Source organism: Urocitellus parryii, chromosome 8 (genome assembly GCF_045843805.1).
Source record: "Urocitellus parryii isolate mUroPar1 chromosome 8, mUroPar1.hap1, whole genome shotgun sequence".
Taxonomy (NCBI): domain Eukaryota; kingdom Metazoa; phylum Chordata; class Mammalia; order Rodentia; family Sciuridae; genus Urocitellus; species Urocitellus parryii.
Genome location: NC_135538.1, coordinates 59,289,071 through 59,313,504, shown reverse-complemented (window position 1 = coordinate 59,313,504; position 24,434 = coordinate 59,289,071). Strand labels below are relative to the sequence as shown.

General features: G+C 32.3%; 1 protein-coding gene across 3 annotated transcripts in view; it reads left to right on the top strand.

Annotated features, from left to right (window-relative positions):
* The window catches only part of Grik2 (glutamate ionotropic receptor kainate type subunit 2), a 634,369-nt gene that overhangs the window by 576,886 nt on the left and 33,049 nt on the right, over window positions 1-24,434 (top strand). For all 3 annotated transcript variants that reach the window (XM_026406867.2, XM_077801706.1, XM_077801707.1), the window contains exon 14: window positions 15,313-15,538. In XM_026406867.2, coding sequence (XP_026262652.1) covers window positions 15,313-15,538 — 226 coding nt within the window. The remainder of the gene's footprint in view (window positions 1-15,312; window positions 15,539-24,434) is intronic.

Sequence of the window (24,434 nt, the reverse complement as noted above, 5' to 3'; positions counted from 1 at the left end):
TTTGTTTTGGATTTGTTTTTTGTTTTAGCAAAATCACTTTAAGTGATGGGTGCCTCACTGAACTTCCTCTTACCTTGATTTTTGTAGCACTATAGTTCTCAGTTTTTCTTCACTCATCTGTGTTCACTTTTTTATGTCTTATGCGCAGACTTTGCCTTTTACTCAAGCCATTGAAATTCAAAATTCCACAAGATTGTAAATTAGGATTCATTTTTTCCTCTATTTTTTCTCTTCCATCTACTATTTTGTCATCTGTTTCTAACATGAATTCAAAAAGTTCTGACTTTGCCATTGAACTTCAGCCTTATATAACTAAGTTCACATGACAGATCCATTTGGATATTCCTCAAGCACTTCAAATTCATAACTTATGATCTCTCTGTCCCCAGACTTACCCTTCTTTTAGCTTTCTCTCTCAGAAAAACTCAAGTTTAAACCACAGAACACAGGTTCACTTAATCTAAAACTTTTCTGCTGTCTGTGTTACAAAAACTGACTTATGTATTGGTGGTGGGTGGGGGAGGTGGCACAGGCACACCATAAATGTCTCTTGGATTTCTAAAGATTTCCTATCTCCTGGGGCAAGTATTGCTACTTATCTGGACTGAAGCCGCGTGCTCTTAAACAGTCTTAAGCTACATCCACCTTTGCCACTACGGATCCATTCTCTACAAATTATCTTCAAAATGTTAAGTTTGATTCCATCACTCATCTCCAGTCAGCTTCAAATGCACTTTCAATTCTCACTTTTCCTATGATAATGGTAAGTATCTGTGTGTTCTTGCTTGTTAAGTACTTGTGATGCCTGGAACCTAGTTAGTATTGATAATAATTTTGCCTAAACCTTCAACGTAACTCAGTAAATATATTTTACATATAAGAACATATTTGCCCCATGAAACAAAAATTCAACTGGGAAAAGTTAAACAGGTAAGCACTATATTCAAAACTATACCAGCAAGGGAAAAAGAGGCCCAACTCTGCTGCAACTCTGGAGAGAGTTTAAGGTGAGGATGAGATATTTTAGTATGAGTGGGAAAATTTTTAGATCTGGATGGGGTTGGGGGATAATAACAATCTGTGTTTGGTAAATGGCCTATTCAAAAAATAAAATAAAATAAAATAAACTTCCTCCTGTGTTCAACAGAAGGTAGTTTTACAATTTGAATGAAGGCACCCAGTGAATAGCCTCTATCATTCTGCAGAGACTGGAAAACAGAGATGTTTTTACTTTGATGAGTATATTTCCTTAAAAGATGACTCCTCAGACACTTGAGAAAGAAATCCTGGGTGGTAACACTGAGGAGCTTTCAAAAATATTTACATCTCAAAAGGACAAAGAATTTATAACTACAAAATTGCTAAAGTAAATGATCTGAGAAAAGACAGGGGAAAGACTTAGACTATAAGACCCTCTGAATTATGTAAAGACTAGGACCAGCCTGAGATCTGGTACTTTGAGGCAGTTAAGAGCTTGTCTAATATTTAGAAAGTTGAGGAAAACCTTAAGGCCATTGTGGTCACCCTAATTCAATTTTCTATCATTTTTCGAACACTATCTTCTTAACTCTGGTGTCCCTGCCAGAGTATCTCCTTCTATTATATAACCCATCAAATTTTATGTCCAGGGTGTCATCCCCCTTCTTCTTTCTTTCTTACTTTCTTTTTTTGTTGTTGTTTAATGATTAAATTGTGGATATACATAAAGGTAAAATTTGCTGTGGTATATTCATATATGTACGTAGGAAAGTCAGATTGATTCCACTCTTCTTTTCTTCCCTTTTTGCATACCTCCTCCTTTTCCCTCAAATGCTCTTTAATCCATTGATCTCGCTTTTATTTTCATGATATCCTCTACCTTTTCTTTCTTTTTTCTTTTCTTTCTTTCTTTCTTTTTTTTTTTTTTTACTGTTGTTCCTTATTTTGGTCTAGCTTCTACATATGAGAGAAAAGAGAAAACATCTGACTTTTGACTTTCTGGGTCTGGCTTTTTTTACTTACATGATGTTCTCCAGTTCTATCTGTTTACTAGAAAATGCCATAAATAATTTCATTCAACTCTATGGCTGAGTAAAGCTCCATTGTATATATTTTATATTTACCACATTTTCTCTTTCTATTTTTCTGCTAACAGACACGTAGATTGTGAATTTTGCTGCATCCCTTATAGTATGCTAATTTTAGATCTTTTGAAAATAGACTTGAGGAGAAGGATAACTGGATTATATGGTGATTTCATGCCTAGGTTTTGAGGACTCTCCATACTGCTTTCTAGAGTGGTTGTATTAATTTGTACCCAACTACAATATATAAGTGTAACTTTTCCCCGCATCCTTGCCACATTTATTTTAATTTATATTCTTGATAATTGTCATTCTGACTTGAGTGGTATGAAATTTCAATGTAGTTTTGGTCTGCATTTCTCTGATTGCCAAAGTAGTTAAACATTTTTTCACATTATTATTGGCCATTTTTGTTTCTTCTTTGAGAATAGTCTGTTTAGTTATTTTGCCAATTTACTGATGAGGTTATTATTATTATTATTATTATTATTATTATTATTATTTTGCTATTAAGTTTTTTGATATATATATATTCCCTGTCAGAAGAGCAGCTGGAAAAATCTTCTCCCTTTCTGTAGGTGCTCTGTTCCAGCTCTTAATTGTTTTTCTTGCTATGCAGAAGCTTTTTAATTTGATGGATTCTACCTAGTGATTCTTGATCTTATTTCTTGAGCTTTATGAGTCTTGCTTATTTTAAACATTTTTTTTATTTTAATTAGTTATACATGACAGTAGAATGCATTTATGCACTTTGATATATCATACATAGATTGAATATAATTTCTCATTTTTCTGAGTGTACATGTTACAGAATCATATTTGTCATGCGGTCACATATTTACATACAGTAATAATATCTGTTTCATTCTACTATATTTTTCTATCACCACATCTCCTCCCCTTCCCTCCTTTCACTTTCGTCTACCTAATCTAAGATAACGCTATTCTTCCCTAGTGCTCACTGCCTTATTGTGAATTAGTATCCACATATTAGAGAAAACCTTGGGCCTTTGGTTTTTGTAAGATTGGCTTACTTCACTTAGCATGATATTCTCCAACTCCAACCATATACTGGCAAATGCCATAAATTTACTCTTCTTTAAAGCTGAGTAATATTCCATTGGGTATATATGCCACATTTTCTTTATCCATTCATCTATTGAGGGACACCTAGGTTGGTTCCATAGTCTAGCTATTGTGAACTGAGCTGATATAAACATCGATGTGGCTATGTCACTGTAGTATGCTGATTTTAAGTCCTTTGGGTATAAACCAAGGAGTGAGATAGCTGAGTCAAATGGTGGCTCCATTTTCAATTTTCTGAGGAATCTCCATACTGCTTTCCATAGTGGTTGCACCAATTTGCAGTCCCACCGGCAACATATGAGTGTACCTTTTTCACCACATCCTCGCCAACTTTTATTGTTGGCTGAATTCTTGATGATTGTCAGGAATCTTGTTAAAGAAGTCTATGCCTGTTCCAGTGGAAGTGTTGGGCCTACATTTTCTTCTAGCAATTGCAGAGTTTCTGGTCTAATTTCTAGGCTTTTGATCTGCTTTGAGTTGATTTTTGTGCAGGGTAAAATGGATCAATTTTCATTCTTCTACACATGGATATCCAGTTATTCCAGTGCTATTTGATAAAAAGGTCACATTTCTTCAAATCATGTTTTTGGCACCTTTTTCAAGTACCAAATGGAAGTATCTATGTGGGTTTATCTCTGTGTCTTCCATTCAGTTCCACTGGTCTTCATGTTTTGTCTTGTTTCCACTAAAGTACTTTTATTCCTATGGCTCTATTGTATAAGTTAAGGCCCTGTGTTGTGATGCCTTCATCATCACTCTTCTTGCTCAGGAATATTTAGATTATCCTGGATCTCTTATTTTTACCAAATGAATTTTATTTTATTTTATTTCATTTCATTTCATTTTACTGGGATTGAACTCAGGGGTACTTAACTACTGAGCCATATCCCTAGCCCCTTTTATTTTTTATTTTATTTTTTTTATTTTGAGACAAGGTCTTGCTAAGTTACGTTGGACTTTACTAAATTGCTGGAGCTGGTTTTGAACTTTTGATCCTCCTGCCTCAGCCTCCCAAGTCACTGGGATATAATGTGTGTATGATATAAGGTGTGTGCCACTGTGCCTGGCTCAAATGAATTTTAGAACTGCTTTTTCTAGTTCTGTGAAGAATGTAATTATATTTTCATGGAAAGTGCATTAAATCTATATAATTCTTTTGGTATTATGGCCATTTTGATAATATTAATTCTGCTATCCAAGAACATGGGAGGTATCTCCCTCTTCTAAGTTCTTCAATTTTTTTTTCTTAAGGGTTCTGTAGTTTCCATGTAGATGTCTTTTACCTCCTTGGTTAGATTTATTTTTAGTACTTTTTTATTTTTGGTTGTTGTAAATGGAATAGTTTTTCTAATTTCTTTTGCAGCAGATTCATTAGAGTATAGGAAAGTGATTGATTTATGTATGTTGATCTTGTATCTTGCTATCATGTTGAAATTGTTCATCAGCTCTAGAGATGTTCTAGTGAATTTTTGAGGGTTTTTTGGGGGGGGCAGTCTTATAAATATAGGATCATATTGTCAGAAAATAGAGATGATTTTACTTGTTCTTTTCCCGTTTGTATCCCTGTAATTTCCTTCTCCTACCTGATTGTTCTGGCTAGATTTTCAAGTAGTATGTTGAATAAGAGTGGAGAGAGTGAACATCCTTGTCTTGGTCCTGTTTTTATTTTTATTTATTTATTTATGGTTCAAATTAGATATATTTTCTTTTTTTATTAGTTGTTCAAAACATTACAAAGCTCTTGACATATCATATTTCATACATTTGATTCAAGTGGGTTATGAACTCCCATTTTTACCCCGTATATAGATTGCAGAATCACATTGGTTACACATCCACGTTTTTGGTCCTGTTTTTAAAAGAAATGCTTTCAGTTTTTCTCCATTTAGTATAATGTTGGCCTTGGCTTTATGGTTCAATTAGGTAAGTCATATCACTCTAGAAATGTATCAGTATGTTAAGATTTTCTGGCATATTGAAGTATGAAGTTTCAAATCCTCTGGATTTCAATAGTGTCTGTGATGATAGTTCCTTTTATTTTTCATGTTATTTTGTTATTTATGGCCTTCTTTCTAGTTTTCTTAATTTGACTAAGGGCTTATCAATCTTATTTATTTTGTCAAAGAACCAATTCTTTCACTGATCCTTTGATTCCTTTGTATTGTTTTTATTCTCGATTTCATTGATTTCAATTAATTCCTGTGTTCTTTTGATTTGGATATTAGTTTATTCCTTTTTTTCCCCTAGGGCCTTGAGGAGGAATGTTAGATTGTTTATTTGGTATATTTCTATGTATTTAATATAGGAACTTAATAATGTATACATTCCTCTACTGTTATCATAATGTCCCAGAGATTTTGATATATGATATCACTATTCTCATTTGTTTATAAGAATTTTCTATTTCTCCACTAAATTATTTTGAAATTCATTTCTCATTTTAAAGTGTATTATTTAATCTCCAGGTATTGGAATGGTTTCTGTTTTTCATCTTATTGTTGATTTCTTATTTCACTCCATTATGATCTAATAGGATACAAGAAATTACTCCTTTTTGTTTCGTATTTGCTAATATATACTTTATGCCCTACTATATGGTCCATCTTAGGGAATGTTCCATGTGCTGCTTAGAAGAAGGTGAACTCATGAACTCAGTTGTCAATAGATGAAATATTCTGTAGATTTGCGTTAGTTCTGTTTCATGAATAGTATTTTTTAGTTCTGAAGACTCTTTACTTAATTTATGTCTGGATGACCTCATTAAAGTTGAGAGGTTGTGTTGAAATCACCCGATATTTTTGTAGTGGTATCTATTTGATTGTTTATAATGAGAAACATTTGTTTTATGTGCATGCATGCATCACTGTTTGGGGCATAAATGTTTTCAATCATTTTGTCTTGTTAGTTGATTCCCTTAACTGCTATGAAGTGACCTTCTTTGTCTCTTCTGATTTATTTTTGCTCAAAGTCTAGTTTGTCTAATAAGAGAGTAGCTACCCCTGGTTGCTTTTACTTTGTATTTTTGCACCTTAAGTCTGTGGATATCTTTGTATCTAAGGTGAGACTTTTGTAAATAACATATGGTTGAGTTTTTTTTTAAATACGATTTTCAATCCATATCTCTTAATTTTAGTGTTTAGAAAATTTATATTTATCATTAGATAGATGATTTTCATTCCTGCCATTCTGATATATATCTAATACTTAATTCAGACTTAATTCTCTTTTAATTGACTATTCTTCCAGTATAATTCATTTCTATGCTGTTTTTCATTTGTATTTTTTTATTTTATCTACATGAAATATTTCATTAAGTATGTTTTATAGTGCAGGCTTAGTGGTTATGAATTTTTTAGTTTCTGCTTATCATGAAATATTCATTTCTTTTTTTTTTAATTCTGAAGGATAATTTTTTTGGATATAGTGACCTTGTTTGGCACCTGTTTTCTTTTTGGTCTTGGTGTATATTATTCCAAACTCTCCTGGCTCTTATGGTCTAGGTTGAGAAATCAGTTGAAATCCAAATTGGTTTATCTACAAATGTGACCTGTTTTTTTGTTTGTTTGTTTTGCTTTTAAAATTCTATCCTTATTCTGCATATTAGCCATTTTGAATATAATGTGTCTTATAGAGGATTTTTGAAAATCTTGCCCATTTGGAGTCCTACATGCATCTCATATTTGGATTTCCATCTCATTCCTAAGATTTGGAAAGTTTTAAAATATTATTTCATTGAAGATTTTGTGAATTTCTTTTGTTAATATATTAGACCCTTTTTATATCCCAATGTTTCTCAAATTTGGACTCCTAATGTCATACCAGATTTCTTGAACATTAAGAACTTTTCTTTAGTGTTGACTTTAATTTAAATATTTACTTTATCTTTAAGACTTGAAAATCTATCTTCAAAATATTCTATTGGTGATGCTTTGCATTGAATTATTGATTTATTAATTCTTTTATTTCCAGATACTATTTGGGTCTTTTTGAGAATCTCTCTTTATTGAAATAATTGTTTACTTCCTGTCTTTTCTTTCTAAGTTTATTCCATACATCTTTTTATATCATTGAACATTTTAGCTATGAACTTTCTAAATTTTTTTATCCAACATTTCCTCCACTGTGGTGTCCACAGGGTCAGTTGTTGAAATGTTGTGGACTACTTATTTCCTTATTTCCTTATTTTTTTACTGATTGTATGTCTACCATCTATTGGAATGATCATCACTTCTTCCTTTATGCAAAGGACTATTTTTTGTGCTTCTTTTTCTTAAGAGGCTTAGATTGGGCAAATATCAGATCCTCATATTTTCACTCATTGTGTGTCCTTTGCTATTTCCAGAATCAGCACCACTTTGAGAGAAGACACTGAATCCTCCTGATTATAATCAAAGCCATGTGTATCCAACATTAGAAAAACAAACAAACAAACAAACAAACAGAAAAAAACACTTATTCATACTGTTCTCCACATTTCCTCTAATCCAGTGATAAACTTGTAATAATGTTCTGAAACGGGTTGAAAAATTAGTTACTAAATACTGTAAAATTTACAACATCATATAGTGGCTGAAAAGAAGAGGAGAAAATGGGCAAAATGAGAAAAATAAGGAAAAAAAGACAGAACATAATAATACACACAAAGTTTAAAAGAATAAAAAGATGCATGGGGGTGGTGAATTTGAACCATAGCAGTAATGTAAGAGGGAAAAGAGGGTGTACGAGAAGCAAGTGTAAACCTGAGCTAGGAAAACAAAAATGTAGAGAATGATTCTGCTTAATGATAATCAAAAACTCATTAATGATAATGATTTTAAACATTAAAAGAAATACAATCAAATGATTCAAGGGCACAGTATTAAATACTAGGGTAACAACTATCAAATAAAAATCAAAAATGATATTTATGTGATCAAAGTTGATGTTAGAGCTATTTTTAGTGAAACATGCCAAGATGAAGATAATTCTTATTGAGTCTTGGTTTGGATTTTATCGGAACTTTGGATCTTTAGAAGATGTCCATCACTCTTTACCTTTGGCTTCCCTCACAGGTGCTGGGGCACAGGAACCACTTACCTGGTTGCTATAGACTTCCCACAAGGTAGTTATCATATATGTCAGCCCAGGGGAGTGAGGCTGGATGCTTAGAGTGTATGGTATTGTGTCTATTTTCTACATCAATACTGTGCCTGGCTCTGGGCTGTCACTCTGACTGCCACAGGTCACCACTACCTGTTCCCTTCCACAGGTCCCCTTCAAATTGGCATGTAGCATGGTGGTTGTCTGCAAGCATAGGCTTTGTGGGTGTGGCTTCTCTGTGTGTGGTCTATGGTACAGAAGGCTTCTCACTGATGGACACAGATCACCAGGGTACTGTCCCTACTTTTAGGAAAGAGACTCAGCCAGTTACCCTGGTTCTAGCTCCTGCTACTTAAGGTTGTGAACTGCAGCTTCTGCTCCAGATTGATAGCTGGGACAGAGGCAGCCACCCCATCCTTATCTAAACTCCTACTAGCTGCCTCCATGAATCATAAGCATTTTCCCTCTCTAATGTCCAGACCTTATACAGAAATCCCACCTGTTTCCAAACCCCCACATAGCATGGCTACATATCACAAACGTTGTCCTCCTCCACTGCCAGGAACCAAGAATGCTTTGCCACCTAGTTAGACACTTGTACTTCCTACCATTTGGAATTGTGGGCATCTGCTCTGTCTACTCAGGCTTCTGGTGGAGGCTGTGCAGTGTTCTGGGTAAAGGGAGCACTTACTAAATGGGTCTGCTCCACTCTACTTGTTTGTGGTGAGGGGAAGGAACTATAGTGACCTTCTGCTTTAGTGACTTTCCTTTACAGGTTCCTTCTAGGCAGATTATTGAGATTTCCCACTACAGGGTGTTGGCTGTGGTTATACTTGTTGCTATCTGAAGGTGGGGAAATGCTGTGTTGATTTAATTTCTTCTCTGAATACTGGCCAACCCTGGTCTCCCTGAAATGGCTGTCATGCCCAGCATAGCTTTCTGTCCAAAATTTGGGTTAAACTGCTTGATCTTCTTCAATGACACCGCTGCTCCTGTCACATTTTTATTTAGTCTGCTTTGCTTCCCAGCTGTTTTAAGTGAGTGAACTTACACTTGAACTCTCCCTCTCTCTGTTAACTCTTCTCCCTCATCCCATCCTGGTTTGAGTTCAAGGTTAGGAAGCTCTGCCCTTTTTTTTCCCCCTGCTCTAGTAATTAACCTCAAGGCTCTCCAGGTTTCAGGCTGTCAAATATTGGGTCTTAGAGCATGTATTCTCTCACCTACCTCTCCTGTCAGATGTTCCTTTTCCCCTTCCTTTCTGTGCTATCAAGGGGTTGGGATCACCATCTTGCTCTGCTCCACCATCTTCCTTTCCCCCTTGGGTAGCATCTCTTAAGTGCTTTCTTTCAGTCTGAATATTATTTATTATCACTATTATTATTATTATTTTGGGTATCAATGATTGAACCTAGGGGTGCTTAACCACTGATGCTCACACCCAGCCTTTTTTCTTTTCCTTTTATTTATTTATTATTTTTAAACAGGGTCTAACTAAATTGCTTGGGGTTTTGCTAAATTACTGAGCTGGCCTTGAACTTGGGAACTTCCTACCTCTGCCTCCTGAGTTACTAGGATTACAGGAGTGCATCATCATGCCTAGCAAGAATATTCTCAATGTCTTCCATCTCAGAATGACTCTTTAAATAGCTCTTCCTTTTACTTTCTTCTTTCTTTCTGATATTTAAATTTTATTCTATTCTATCAATTTTCTTCAAACCCACCTTGCAGTACTTCACTTGAGATTTCTATTTTTCTATGAGATTTTAATATTATTTTTCTTTGAATGTGGTTTCTTTCAATATAATCCATTTTGTGGTTTCCCATTTAATATCATTCTCTGAATACATTTAAACCCCCTCCCCGTTTTTTGACCTTTATATTTCATGTTGGAGGCTCTCTTCAAATTTATTATTTTCCTTTTATTTATTTATTTTATAAAAACAGGGTCTAACTAAATTGCTTGGGGTTTTGCTAAATTAATTATTATTCTTAGCTATTTGATCCCATTGTATAGATTTGAAAAGGGTAACTGCAAACCTGGGTTTTTACTCAAGACTGAAAAACTGAGACTGAGCTGTATTCTGAGGTATGTAGTGGGTCTTTCACTTGTGAAACCCACCGTATGTGTGTTTTGGTAGAGTAAGGTAGTGCACTATTCAAGAATATGCACCCTGTAGCTACCATTACCCTGTTTGAATTATGGTTTGGCCACTAAGTAAGAATGTGGGTTTTGGCAAATCATTGGCATCTTTGTGTTTTGATTTTTTCATTTGTAAAATGAGGCAAAAATGTCTACTCAATAGAATTCTTATAAAATATAAATGATTTAGTATTTATAAATAATTTAGAATAATCTGGTAGCAAGTTCTATTATAGTCAGTATTATTATTATTGATAATACTTCAAATCTAGAGCTATTCTGTTTTGCCTGAAAAATGCCTATTATTCTTCTGGAGAACCTCTAGGGCCCAAGACAGGCCTCAATGGTCTAATATCATTTAAGATTTCAATTTATTATTTCTGGTTTCAGTATGGCCTCCTCTGACTCAACTGTGTCCAGTATATTCTGGATCTCTGGACTTCTTGCTTGGTAGGATGGCACAGTCACCATGCTGCTCATAAACAGGCTCTAATGCATGAACTGTTTTAAAGTGTCTTTCCAGCAAAGTCTACTTCTGTTTGATTCATGTTCATTCTGACCAATCTTTGGAACTTTGTGTTGGGGGTAGATACTGAATTCTAAAAGTTGGTTGGTCAATAACATTTCGTCCACTTACATTATAGTTGTCTAAATTATATTTCTATTACAACTTTTCCTAATCTGTTTCATCTTAGTTTTGTGCCATAAGAGAGAGTGTGTATGTATTTACCCTTTGTCAGAATTGCTAGTAATTTTTTAAAAATGTTTTTACTAGTAAAAACAAGTGTTCCCCAACCAGGATATGAACCTGCGCCTTGGCATTCTCCATTGAAGTCTAACCATGAGACCCTTTGCAATTTTTTTTTTTAGACAAACAATACAAAAAGATTTGTCAATATTATATTCTTGTTATAAAAAATATTTAAAATTGCAAAACACTTTAATGCTGCATAGTATGTTTACATATGTTGTGTTATTTAATCTTCAAAATTACCCCGTGAGTCTGGCAGGTATCACTTGAGTATTATATGACTTGGAATTGGAGAGACTATGTAGCTTGCATAAAAGCATATATTAAATTAATAGGAGCTGTAGAAGTAGTAATCATTACTTCTGATTCTGCCCTACTCTCCTCTGAATTTATGTTAACTGTTACATAAGTGAAAGTAATCAACTATTTATGAGCAGTCAGCTTTATAGAGAATAAAACACTCTAAACTTTATATTTGGTGTGTGTGTGTGTGTGTGTGTGTGTGTATATATATATATATATATATATATATATATATATAGTATCTTATAAGTCATCTTTAAATGTAAAGAATTAGAGTTCATCATGTTAAAAGAAATAAGTCAGATTCAGTAAAACAAGTATCATTTGTTTTCTCTCATATGTGGAAACTGGAGAAAAGACAAGATAGGTGAAGGGAGACTGTTAGAGAAGAGGACTGGTGTCAGGAGGAGGAGTGAGGGACGTTAAGGGGATTAATTGAGGTAACAGAAATGATAAAATGTTATATGCAGGCATAAACATACCACAAGGAAACTCATGATTCTATACAATTGATGTGCATTAATAAAAAAAATATACTGCCTTAGAAAAAAATGTAAGGTTTTCAGTAAAATTCATGCTATGCAGACTTTTGTTCATTACCCTATGATTCACTGTAAACCTTTTATTATTAAAAGTAATAGAAGTAGAATTGATGAAAGATGTTAAGAATTAGTTCTCTTTTCCAAGTTTCTGTGAAAATAGGTAAGAGACAAATAACTTAATAGATCTGAATTTCAGAATATTTCTTTGATTCATATAAAATGTCTGGGGAAGATGATTGTGGATCATACAAATATGATTAATCTTTGTGCAAGAGAGGTTTTGTGATACAAAACTGGAAGTGTATATTTCATTTAACACAACCTGTAGAGTAATACAAGTCAGAAAACAGCCATCCTTGAAATTCTAATACTTCCTCTTTCTAGTATCTTGAACCCACTCATAGAGTTCTAAAGCAGTTACCTTGCACACATGTACAACATGCATGTACACACACAAGCACATCTCAGTCTGCAGAGGAAGTGGCTGCTTATAATCCTATCTTCCATGTTATTTCTGCACAGAGTTGTGTTTTATAGCTGGGGTTGGGCAATTAAAATAAGTAAATGGGTTAAATTAAAAACTATAGTTGAACAAGTGAACAAACCACAGAGACATAATGTTAGAAGGATACCTCTACATACTCAGTGTCTAGCTTGTGACCAGAAGATCATCAGATTTCTTAAATTGCCTCTTTATTTTTATTAGGAGAAACAAACCAATTTGAGTGACTTTTCTATCCACTTATTTGGCAATGTTAAGAATAAGAAAAAAAATATTTATATATATATATATATATATATATATATATATATATATATATATATATATAATCTTCTTCAGACAGGAAGGAAAATAAAAGAAACTACAAAAAAATACAGACAATAGATCCTTGAAAATAAACAATTAATAAGAGATGATGAAGTAACAATGGAAAGTAGAAATTACCAGTTTAAGAACAAGTATAGACAGTGCTTTCTGGGAAATGCTCAGAGAAGTGAAAAAAAAATCTCTCTAGTAAAATATTTCAATAATTTTAAATGAAAAAACAATGATTTGTAAAAGTGTTATTTTGCAAATGAAATTTTAATATTTTAGATTAGATGTTTCAAAAATAAAAAAAAAACTTGAAACTAGTTTGTTGGTATTCATTTGAACTAAAAAGTTTGGATGTATTTTCCACATGACTACCAAAATTTCAGAATGGATGCATTCATGTAGCCATATATAATTTAAATACCTTCTTTAAATTGTTTATGTTGTGTAAATGGTGTTTAGGCAATACGGTGCTTCTGATGCTATTTGATGATTAGTGACATTGTAATCACTATGTTTCCCTTTTATTTGGAATGAAAATGCTAGTCTTCCAAGTTATTTCAATGATATCATCAATGGATTAAGTATACCATAAAATGAAAATAAAATAACAAATTGCATTTGTTGCTGATGTTCTTATAACCAAAACAAAGGAGATAAACTAGGCAATTTTGTAGGCAATATAGGTAAAAATAACTTATATGCTTTCTTAAACTTTTACCTGATTTTGGTTTCAGGGATACCATGTTATGATATCAAACTATCATTATCCTTTGAAAATGTTACTTTAAAAATTGTCAAATAATGAATGTGAATCTTTAATTATAAAATTTTTGTGTAATATAATTTGTAGAATTTTGTTTATCTCCTATCAGTCACTAAATACAAAACTGTGTCCATTTTATTTCTTTATATATTACCCTTTCAATGTGCAGAGCTCTAATTTTTATTTTATTTTTGCCTTTAGACCTCACTCAATCCAAAATATTAGGAGAAAAATACTTTATTGTCTAAAGAAAATGAACTTGTGCTAGCCATATTCATCATCTTCATTCTGATAGTAATTTGAAAAGACAAATGAAGCTGAAAAATCTCATTATTGATCACAATGATCTAAATAAGAATTTCATCATAACCTTAATATTATTCATATCTACCATTTCTATTCTCAATATCTCATTATTTTCCTTGAAGCAACTCAAGAGCATTGTTTCTCAAACATGGATTCTTGTCAATCTTATGCCAGGGGCTTTAACTGCATCCTTTCAGATGTTAAGCCATTTATTTTTAGCCTGTTTTAGAGTTCAATAAAGAGCAAATATTTTCTTTTCTAACCCTCTTTTAGTCCTAATGCTGTCTTTTTAAAATTCTTTTTATAAAATACTTGTAGTAGCTTTATTTTTTTCCAATAAATTATGAGTGGTTTCTTCTGATCTCATCACTGAAATAGTGGCATAATTTTTTTTTTTAGTATTGTTGTGTGCCTTCCTTTTCATGGTTATAGTGCTAAAATAACTTTGATGACTTTCCACACATAGAAATGAAAGCACACTTGAACTCTGAAAATAATTGCTTATCTATTTGTTCAAAAAAGGTTTGACATTTTTATGGACAATGCAACCAGTGTGATGAATACCTCCTTGGTGTTTATAACATCAGTAGTATTTTTTTTTTGTATTTGTATAAGAATTGAATAAGGATAGGTTTTCAGAGTTGAACTTTCAATAAGCAGATGCTAACCTTTTTCATGTTTATGCTTTACTAGAGCTTCTGAACAAAACTCATTTCTTTCCATTAATAATGAAATTCCAGCAAAGCCCTACTGAGAATTTTCAGTTGGTTATAAATCTATTCAATTTTATTGGTCCAGGGATTTTTAGTTAGTTAGTAGGCCTGAGTGATAGATTTTTGTTTGTTTTTAGGCAGAATAAAAGAGATTCTGTGGTGGCCAGATTGTGTCTCAGTGGAAATGGAGACATCCTTATTTGTAACCTTATTTCTAAGAAATTCTCCTTGTCTCTTCAATCTATACCTTTGTGTGTCCTTGGGGGTCAATGTGACATCTGTGTTATACTCAAGCAGATTGGTGAAAAACAAAAATTCTTGCAGTCTGTCAATTCATGTCCAGTTTTTGTCTCTTCTAAATTTGATGTTATAATAATGTTGAAAAATAAAATGACACACGTAAGTTACTTATGAAATATGCAAGCATAAAATACACTTATTGATCTTTTTTTTTCTTTGATTTGTTACTTATGATTTGCTAACTTGAATTTTTAAAATAGCAAGACATTTTCAACGTGTTTGTTAAAGGAATACTTATTATACCTGGAAATGTGATGAGGAATTTCTATGAGAAACCTTTTAATATTTATTTTGATTTTATTAGGTGTTAGCTATTTCTGTGAGTGTTAATATAATAATTGGGTGGTATGAGTAAATTAAATGTAGTCACTGTGTCTGAATATTGTAAGATCACATGAAAACTAAGAGATATCTTTCTTATCATTGAAGTACATCTTATTTTCCCCCAGAAATCAAAAATCTCCACGTATGACAAAATGTGGGCCTTCATGAGTAGCAGGAGGCAGTCTGTTCTGGTGAAGAGCAATGAAGAAGGGATCCAGAGAGTTCTGACCTCTGACTATGCTTTCCTAATGGAGTCAACAACCATTGAGTTTGTTACCCAGCGGAATTGTAACCTGACACAGATTGGAGGCCTCATAGACTCCAAAGGTTATGGTGTTGGCACTCCCATGGGTAGGTTGTATGTCAACCACTTGATTTTTCTTCATTAATCTTAGCTGCTAGGAAAAGGGGGTGAGGGGGAATAGGGCCTCCGCTTATGCAATGAAGAATTTTGTTTTTACTGATTGTGTCTTGTCAATTTTTTTACTGTATAAAAGTAGCATCACAATTTGGATCTATGCTTCAAAATGGTAAGTAAATAAGAAAAATAAATCCTACCAGATGCTCTATAACCATTATTACTGTAACACTGTTATAGTAGCCACACCTTGCTCCTAAAGAACCTTTTGTTCTCAATCTTGCATTTTGAAACAGTTTTATGAATCAAACAAGGTTTTTGAAACAATTTCTTACAGAATCGAGGCTTATGACCATTATTTAACTTAGAGTTAACTAAAAGAATAAGGCAAAAATGGTTCCTATGAATTACTACATTAATTGTTTCACTTAAAAGAAGGTTCAAATAGCAGATTTTTTTAAAAAAATATTTGTTCTAATTAGTTATACATAACAGTAGAATACTTTTATGTACTTTGATATACATAAATGGAGTATAATTTTTCATTTTTCCAGCAGATTTTTTTATCAGTGAAATACCAAGAATGTTTAACATCAAAGATAATTGTTTTAACATACCCTGTTACACATGATAGAGTATTTTTCATTCATAATAATAAAATGAAATAAAAGAATAAAAATTTTTAAGTCAGGTGTGGTGGCACATGCCTGTGATGTGTGAACTACTCAGGAGACTGAGATAGGAGAATTGTTTTGAGTCCACAAGTTCAAGAACAGCCCAGGCAAGATCCTGATTCATTTAAAAAAAATCAAATTTCATATACAAATATACATTTACAAACACATATAAATATTTACATATATAAATCTCTGTCTACATATATAAGTTTTTCCTACCCAAATAAAATATATGAGCATATATTTTGTTATAAATAAATAAGTAAATAAATACAATATTATAGTACATGTATCCATGTGGAGGCAGAATAATGGTTGCCCAAAGATGTCCATGTTCTCATCCCCAGACCCTATGGACATGTTACTTAAATGGTAAAAGAACTCTGTAGCTGTTATTGAATTAAGGATTTTGAAATTGAGAGATCATCCTGATTAGCCAGTTAGGTGCAATGTAATCACAAGATTCCTTATAAGAGGTAGGCAGGAGTGTAGAGTCTCAGTTAAATGTGATTATAAAAGAAGAGAGGGCTGGGGTTGCAGCACAGTGGTAGAGTGCTTGCCTCGCATGTGTGAGGTACTGGGTTCATCCTCAGTACCACATAAAAATAAATAAATAAATAAATAAATAAATATCCATCAATAACTAAAAAAAAAACAGAAAAGAAGAAGAGATAAAGAAGAGAGGCAGAAGAAATATAATAGAAAGATAAAATGCCTACTGTTGGCCTTGAACAGGGTGCCATAAGTCAAGAATGCAGTTGACCTTTAGAATTTGGAAAAGGCAAGGAAGCAGATTTTTTTTTCCCAGATGACATAGAAAAAACGTAGCCCTACAGAGACATCAATTTTAAGATTTCTCCATAACAGTGAAATGATAAAATGTGTTTTGTTTTAAGCAACTAAGTTTATGGTTAATTTGTTACAGCATCAACAAGAAACTCATTGTACAAAACCAAAATATAATGTTCAGCATATTTTAATTTCATCAGTGTGTTTTTGAAAGAAAAAGGAAAAAACATACTCATTAGCCTATCACAAGAAGTGAATAACATATTTTAAGCTCTAGCTTCTACAAGTTTTTGATGGCTTTTTAAAAATAAATTATTGTATGTTTATGTAAGTATTTTAGCCATTTTTTTGGTATATCTTCACTCATAATTCTATTACTTTTAATTTGGAAAAGTTTCTTTCACTTGAACCAGCAGATATGCAGAATAGAATGTTGCTCAAATATTTATCAAAATATCATTTTATAATGAATCTCCAGATTTAAAATATTATCCACATCTTTGCTTCTTTAGGATCTTTTATAGTAACTTTCAAATGCCTGGGAGGTCCAAAAATTGCACCATATTGACCTCACCAAAAAATTAATATTAAATCTTCTGAAATTCATTATGGCTCAAAGTAGTATGAAATGGACCTGAGAAAATTTCAAGACACTAATTCATGTAATACTACAGATCTCTTCAGGATTCAAAAGTGATTGCACAGTCACTTTAGGAAAAAAAAAAATACTAGGCATGGCAGTACATACTGGTAATCCCAGTGGTTCAGGAGGCTGAGGCAGGACTATTGCAAGTTCAAAGCCATCTTCAGCAATTTAGTGAGGCCTCATGCAACTTAGCAAGACCCTGTCTCAAGATAGAAAAAAATTAAAAATAAAAAGGGCTGAGATTGTGGCTCAGTGATTAAGTGCCCCTGGGTTCAATCCCTGGAACAAAAACGAAGAAACAAACAAAACAACAAACAAAAAAGCAGCCATGAAAAATAAGTCTTGACTTCCTATTGCCAAAACATGCAAGTGTATCTGAGCCCCCATGTACTGGGGGTTCAACATTATTATGGGAATTTTTCCATTTAATTTTCAAACATAATGCGATGTTTATGAAAGAATAAGAAATACATATATACTAATTTGAAGTTCAATAAGAGCTTACCAATAATTGTTTAGAACTTTAAATTATGAAAAATATTTTCAAGGAGGACTATTTTATCTTTAACATGTTTAGACTAGCTAGTACAAGGTGATAATTGACAATATGATAGTGATTTATTTCTCCATGAAAATTATTCCTTTTTGCGTTTGCTGGGGAAAGACATCCCAAAGATGTGTCCTTGTTATGCTAGGTTTAGATATTAATTTAAAAATATGACAATTAATTTTAATATATGTTGACATAAAAATTTGTAGATTTTTCACAATTATAGTTTGAGGAAGTTATTTTTCAAAATGTGCTAAATTAAATTCTTATTGAGAATTATTGGCCCCGTTGTGTGTTCATGGAGTATTCAAACTGTGGCATTCTCCATAGTTAGGTCTAGAAAAGTCCTTTCCTTGAGTAAAAATTATATAGTAAGCCCAGAAATTTTAAGTTACTATATTATTTATTTGGAATTTGTGATGTGCAACATACTTGTTAGTGCACACTCAGGAGTCTTGGAATGTGCTAGGAGTATCACTGCGTACCATTCAGTATTCTGATATTCCATCTTCTACTGTCTTCTCCAATGACTTTCTTTAATGCCCTTTAATTTTCATTGTATAGGTTTTTCACCTCTTTAGTTAGATTGATTCTCCAGTATTTAATTAATTTATTCATTTTGAGGCTATTGTGAATGGGGGAGTTTTCCTAACTTCTCTTTCTGAAGGTTCATCACTGATACATAGAAATGTGTTTGATTTATGGGTGTTGACTTTATATCATGCTACTTTGCTGAATTCATTTATTAATTCTAGATGTTTTCTGGTGGAGTTTCTTGTATCCTCTATGATAGAATCGTGTCCTCAGCAAATAGTGATAGTTTGAGTTTTTCTTTTCCTACTTGAATTCCCTTAATTTCTTTTCTCTGTCTAATTTCTCTTGCCTAGAATTTCAAGGACTATGTTTAATAGGAGTGGTGAGAGAGGGCTTACCTTTCTTGTTCCAGTTCTTTTTTTTTTTTATATGGCTCAGTGTTTAAGCATCCCTGGGATTAACCCCCCAGTTCCAAAAACCAAACCAAAACAAAACAAAACTGTTGAAGAAGAATTTTGTAATACTAATAAACAAAATATTAATTCAGCTGCTCTGCTATGTTCACAAAACTTTGAGAACAATTACAATCTTGTTTTGATTTTTTTAATTGGTTGTTCAAAACATTACAAAGCTCTTGACATATCATATTTCATACATTAGATTCAAGTGGGTTATGAACTCCCCTTTTTACCCCAAATACAGATTGCAGAATCACTTCGGTTACACATCCACATTTTTACATAATGCCATATTAGTAACTGTTGTATTCTGCTACCTTTCCTATCCTCTACTATCCCCCCTCTTAGAGGGAATGCCTCCAATTTTCCAATTTATCTCCATTTAGAATAATGTTGTTTGGCCATGGGCTTAGCATAGATAGTTTTTCTAGTGTTCTGAACATGAAAGGGTGTTGTATTTTATCAAATACTTTTTCTGCATTTATTTAAATGATCATATGACTTTTATCTTTAAGTCTATTGAAGTGATGAATTAAATTTATTGATTTCCTTATGTTGAACCAAACTTGCACCCCTGGGATGAACCCCACTTGATCATGATGCACTCTTTTTAATATGTTTTTGAAAGCAATTTACCAGAATTTTATTGAGAATTTTTGCACCTCTGATGTTCTGGATTTAGATTTGTCACTGTCTTCTTGGAAAAGTCATTTAAAAGTTCTGAATTCTAGGTTCCTTTTGTTTTAAAAGAAGACTCATTCTCCCTTTGTTCCTTAGGATGGCCCTGAACTCCTTGGCTCCAGTGATCCTCTCCTTCAGCTACCAGAGTAGTTAGGCCTAGACACCTACTCCACTACACCAAACTAGGTTCCTTTTCTTTAACTAGTAAAATAATAGAGTTGTACTATCAGAAGACCCTTTAAAAGATAAACTTAGAATAACTTCCCAAATTTTATTGTAATGGATTCTTCTTCTTCTCCTTCTCCTTCTCCTTCTCCTTCTCCTTCTCCTTCTCCTTCTCCTTCTCCTTCTCCTTCTCCTTCTTCTTCTCCTTCTGGATTGAACTCCAGGCTTTGTGTTTGCAAGGTAAGAATTCTGTCACTGGTCTACATTCCCAGCCTCATTATATCTGTGAGGAGTGGTGTTGCCATTGTTTTATAAATAGCCACAATCTGTGGTCCTCAATCATTATTTGCTGAATGAACAAATATCATGTCTGGAAATATGGTACTGCCACAAGATTTATAAACAGAGGAAATAAAGTACTTTTAGTTAAACATGGCATATTACACTATTAAATGTGATGACCTCATCAAAGAAACTTGAGTAATTCAGTTTAATTGCAATACTCAATTATTCGAAAATTCAAAAATAAATTTAGTAAGGAGAGTAAGATTCAAGGAGTATGTGTGAGAACATTTGCATATATCTCAGATATTTTCACTACTTAGAAGTACATAATAGCACTCATCAAAATTTTTCAGGTAAAGAATTTTGACTTATACCTAAGATGAAATGTTAGGCTTGAGTGTTTCATCTGTTTTCATTCTTATATGTAAATGCAGTATGCCAATATACCAGGATGCTATCATATTGTCTTGCTCTGAGGGAATGCTTGCCAAAAGTAAGTAAAAAATAATACATTAATAAAAATCTCAAAAACTCCCTAGGATGTTTTAAATGTGAAGACTATTTCAAAAAGAAATATAAATGATGAAATCAGTTCTGAGGGAGTCTTCTGTTATAATTTGTTGGAACCATACAATTAATAATTTTTGAGAACTCCCTATTGCAGACACCTTAAGAAGTGTAAACTTATTTTAGTAAATAAAATCTGAAGCAGTTAAAAATGTTGATGTATACATAAATATTTTAATGTAACTTCTTTAATTAGAGGAAATACTAGTTACAGTATATGTAATATCTATTTCTTCTAACTTTAAGCTTATCTTATAGACAAGCGACCAAGAATATTCTAAAGTGTGAGGATGTAGATAATTTCCTCTTTATCAGTTAACTCTTGACTGCCCTGCTGAAGACAAGTTAATTATTGTAAAATATATTCATTGACAGTGGCAAGGTCACTTATATGAAAACAATCCTAGAAATCAGTTTGAATTATAGTTCTAGGTGAGATCACTTTTTGCATATTAATATTTTCATTAAAATAAAATTTAAAAAATTAGATAACAGCTCATGGATAAACTTCTTTCATAAGTAACTTGCTGGAATTTCAGTATAAAGCATATTAAAAAATTGAAAAGATTAGAATAGTACTTTGAAAAGATTAGAATAGTACTTTGACATGACAATTATGATCAAGAAGAATATTTACATACTGAGCTACAACCCAAGTCCTTTTAAAATGTTTTTCTTTTTATTATTATTCAATTATTGATTTATTCCAATTTGTTATATATGGTGGCAGAATGCAATTTATTTCATATTACAAATATTGAGCACAATTTTTCAAGTCATTGAGTGTACAAAGTATTGTCACACCATTCGTGTCTTCATATATGTATTTAGGGTTATGATGTCTATCGTTCCACCATCATTCCTACCCCCTTGCCTCCTATATTATCCTCCCTCCCCTTTGCCTTATCTAAAGTTCCTCTATTCCTCCCATGCTCCTCCCTGACCCCCATTACCATTGTGAATCAGCATCCTCATATCAAAGAAAACATTTGACCTTTGTTTTTTGGGAATGACTTATTTCACTCAGTATTATATTCTCTAGCTCCATCCATTTACCTGCAAATGCCAATTTTTTTTTGTTTTGTTTTATTGCTGAGTAATGTTCCATTGTTTATATATACCAGTTTCTCTTTCCATTCTTATTTATTTTCATTGTCAAATAACATTGATTTTGATTTTATAAATTATTTTGTTACTACTAAAATGTCTTTATTACATTTAAAATATAATTTGCCTTAGTCCTAATTGTTAATGAAACAATATTTTAAGATCAAATAAATAAATATTAAAATCATTCACTTACAATAATGGAAATATATTTTTATTTCTATTTTCAGATAACTTATTTTCTTCCTTTTTATTTGATAACATTAAATTCTTAACTTCAGTGAATTATATTCTATTTCTAAGCAGAATATGAAATCAAAATGGATTTTTAGACTCTGTACATTATGTATGAGTCCTCGCTCATATAACTTTTCAAAGTAGTATGATCTAGAAACAAACATTTCACACTTCTCTCCCTTATTTATGTTAGAGAAAAAAAGTTTCAGGCAGTAAGTTATGATTTTCAATTTCACATTTCTAAAAATATGGCTTCACAAATCACTTAATATTAATTTAGTCTTTCAAAACATGAAATAAAACTATAGTATTTGAATGACATTTTGACTTCCCATAATCTTTGAAGAAGCATTAAAATCTGTCATTTATGTTATTATTTCCCAATCATATTAAATATTATTAATAGGTTGCATTTCATTAGTTTTAAATTTTTATGTAATATTTTTTAGAAATAAAACCAAACATGGAATGTATTTAGGATGTGAAAAAAAAAATGTTATTTGAGGGTCTTACTCTTTACTAAGCAGGAGCTAATGAGATAAATATACTCAGAAGAGAGAACTATGTGGTCAGGCTCTGGAAAATTTAGATTAGTACCAGAAATTCCCTAGAATTTTGAATTTCTGAATCTTGAATTTTAAATTTTGTTTCTCAGAATTTATAATACTTAATGAAAATTTTACTTTTACTAATATTATCAGTGTGATCAAAGTGGGGAGTTTCCTTTTCTTTGCTTTTATCACTGCTTAGATATGGAGATATTGTCGTGGAAGCATATATGGTTCAGTGAAGTAAATTAAAATACAGTACAGTGAATCTTTTGAAGTGAGAAATCAAAAACAAGCTTTAAAATCATCCATGTTCTTTCCTCCCTTCCTTTCTTTTTTACCAAATCCAGGCATCTTCTTGCTAGCCTGCCAGGACTCCTCCTGTGTGATTCATTTAGGGGCCTGCCATCACCATTCATCACCAAGTGAGATGATTACTGCCCAAAGTGTGTTGTGAAATAGCTGAATGACTCAGATAGAAGCTATTTAATTAGGGAAGCTCTGTTTACATAAAAATACCTTAGTGGAACAATCAACAATGATGTGAAGGCAAATGGTAAATAAGCATAAGCTGGTTTAATTAAGTTTGGGTGATATTAAATCCCTTACAGGGTTTTCCTGACAGCAGCAATATTATTTTAATGTGGTATCTACTATTTGGTAGATTTTTAAAGTTGTATGTGATTTTATTCGTAATAAGCTAACCAAACTTCTTATTCCATTCAAGATCATGTTTGAAAAAACTTGTGGATAAGGTAAAGGCAAAACAAATCACAACTGCTTCATTAAGGAATATTTAAAATGTGTGAGCTCTTATAGTCTTGCCTCTTAATTCACCACAGGTGATAATCTATTTATCTGGACAGGGAACATTTCTACTTAATGGAATTTTTGGCTGCCTCACCTTGCTCCTGACTGTGTTGTACAAAAAACCTTCTTGGTTTCTCTTTTTTGAAGATTGAATGCATATTACACTTTGAGGACAAGGCAAACTCAGCAGACGGTGAACTGGTAGGAAAGCAGCAGTTAAAAAAAAAAAATCCTCTAGGACCCGTTGGTATTATTTTGCTTTCCTTTGTTCAGTTTGATAGAAATATTGTAAACTGACTGAAGACTGAAGGGTCTTATTGCTATTTTTATTTTCAGCAATGAGCTAGTGCCATGTTTCTTTTATTTGTTACTTCACTCACAACTTAATAGCACGCCATGTGTGTGGCCACAGAGACAGGGATGTAGAGAATTGTGCTCCTATCTGTGCAGATTGTTGATGGTATTAGAATTTTCTACCATCTCTGTTGTTTGCATTTTTTTGTGCAATTAAATCACTTATAAATTCTAAATAGTTAATGTACAGTTATTTCATAATCAATAAAAAAGTATTTTTCTGAAGAAAATTCAAAATAAATTAATTATATCACAGATATGAAGACGAACAGACTATTTTATAAAATCCTTTAAAATTAAATGAAAAGACAATTTTATCACACATGAAACTGTTATATACCTTTAATTTTTATCATATTTCCTAATTTAATTGTAAATATTGGAGTGGACTCTAATAATTTAATGTTACCTTTACAAGTGAATGTTTTAAAATAATTTTCTATTTATCAATGAAAAACAGCTTTAATAATTATTAATAATT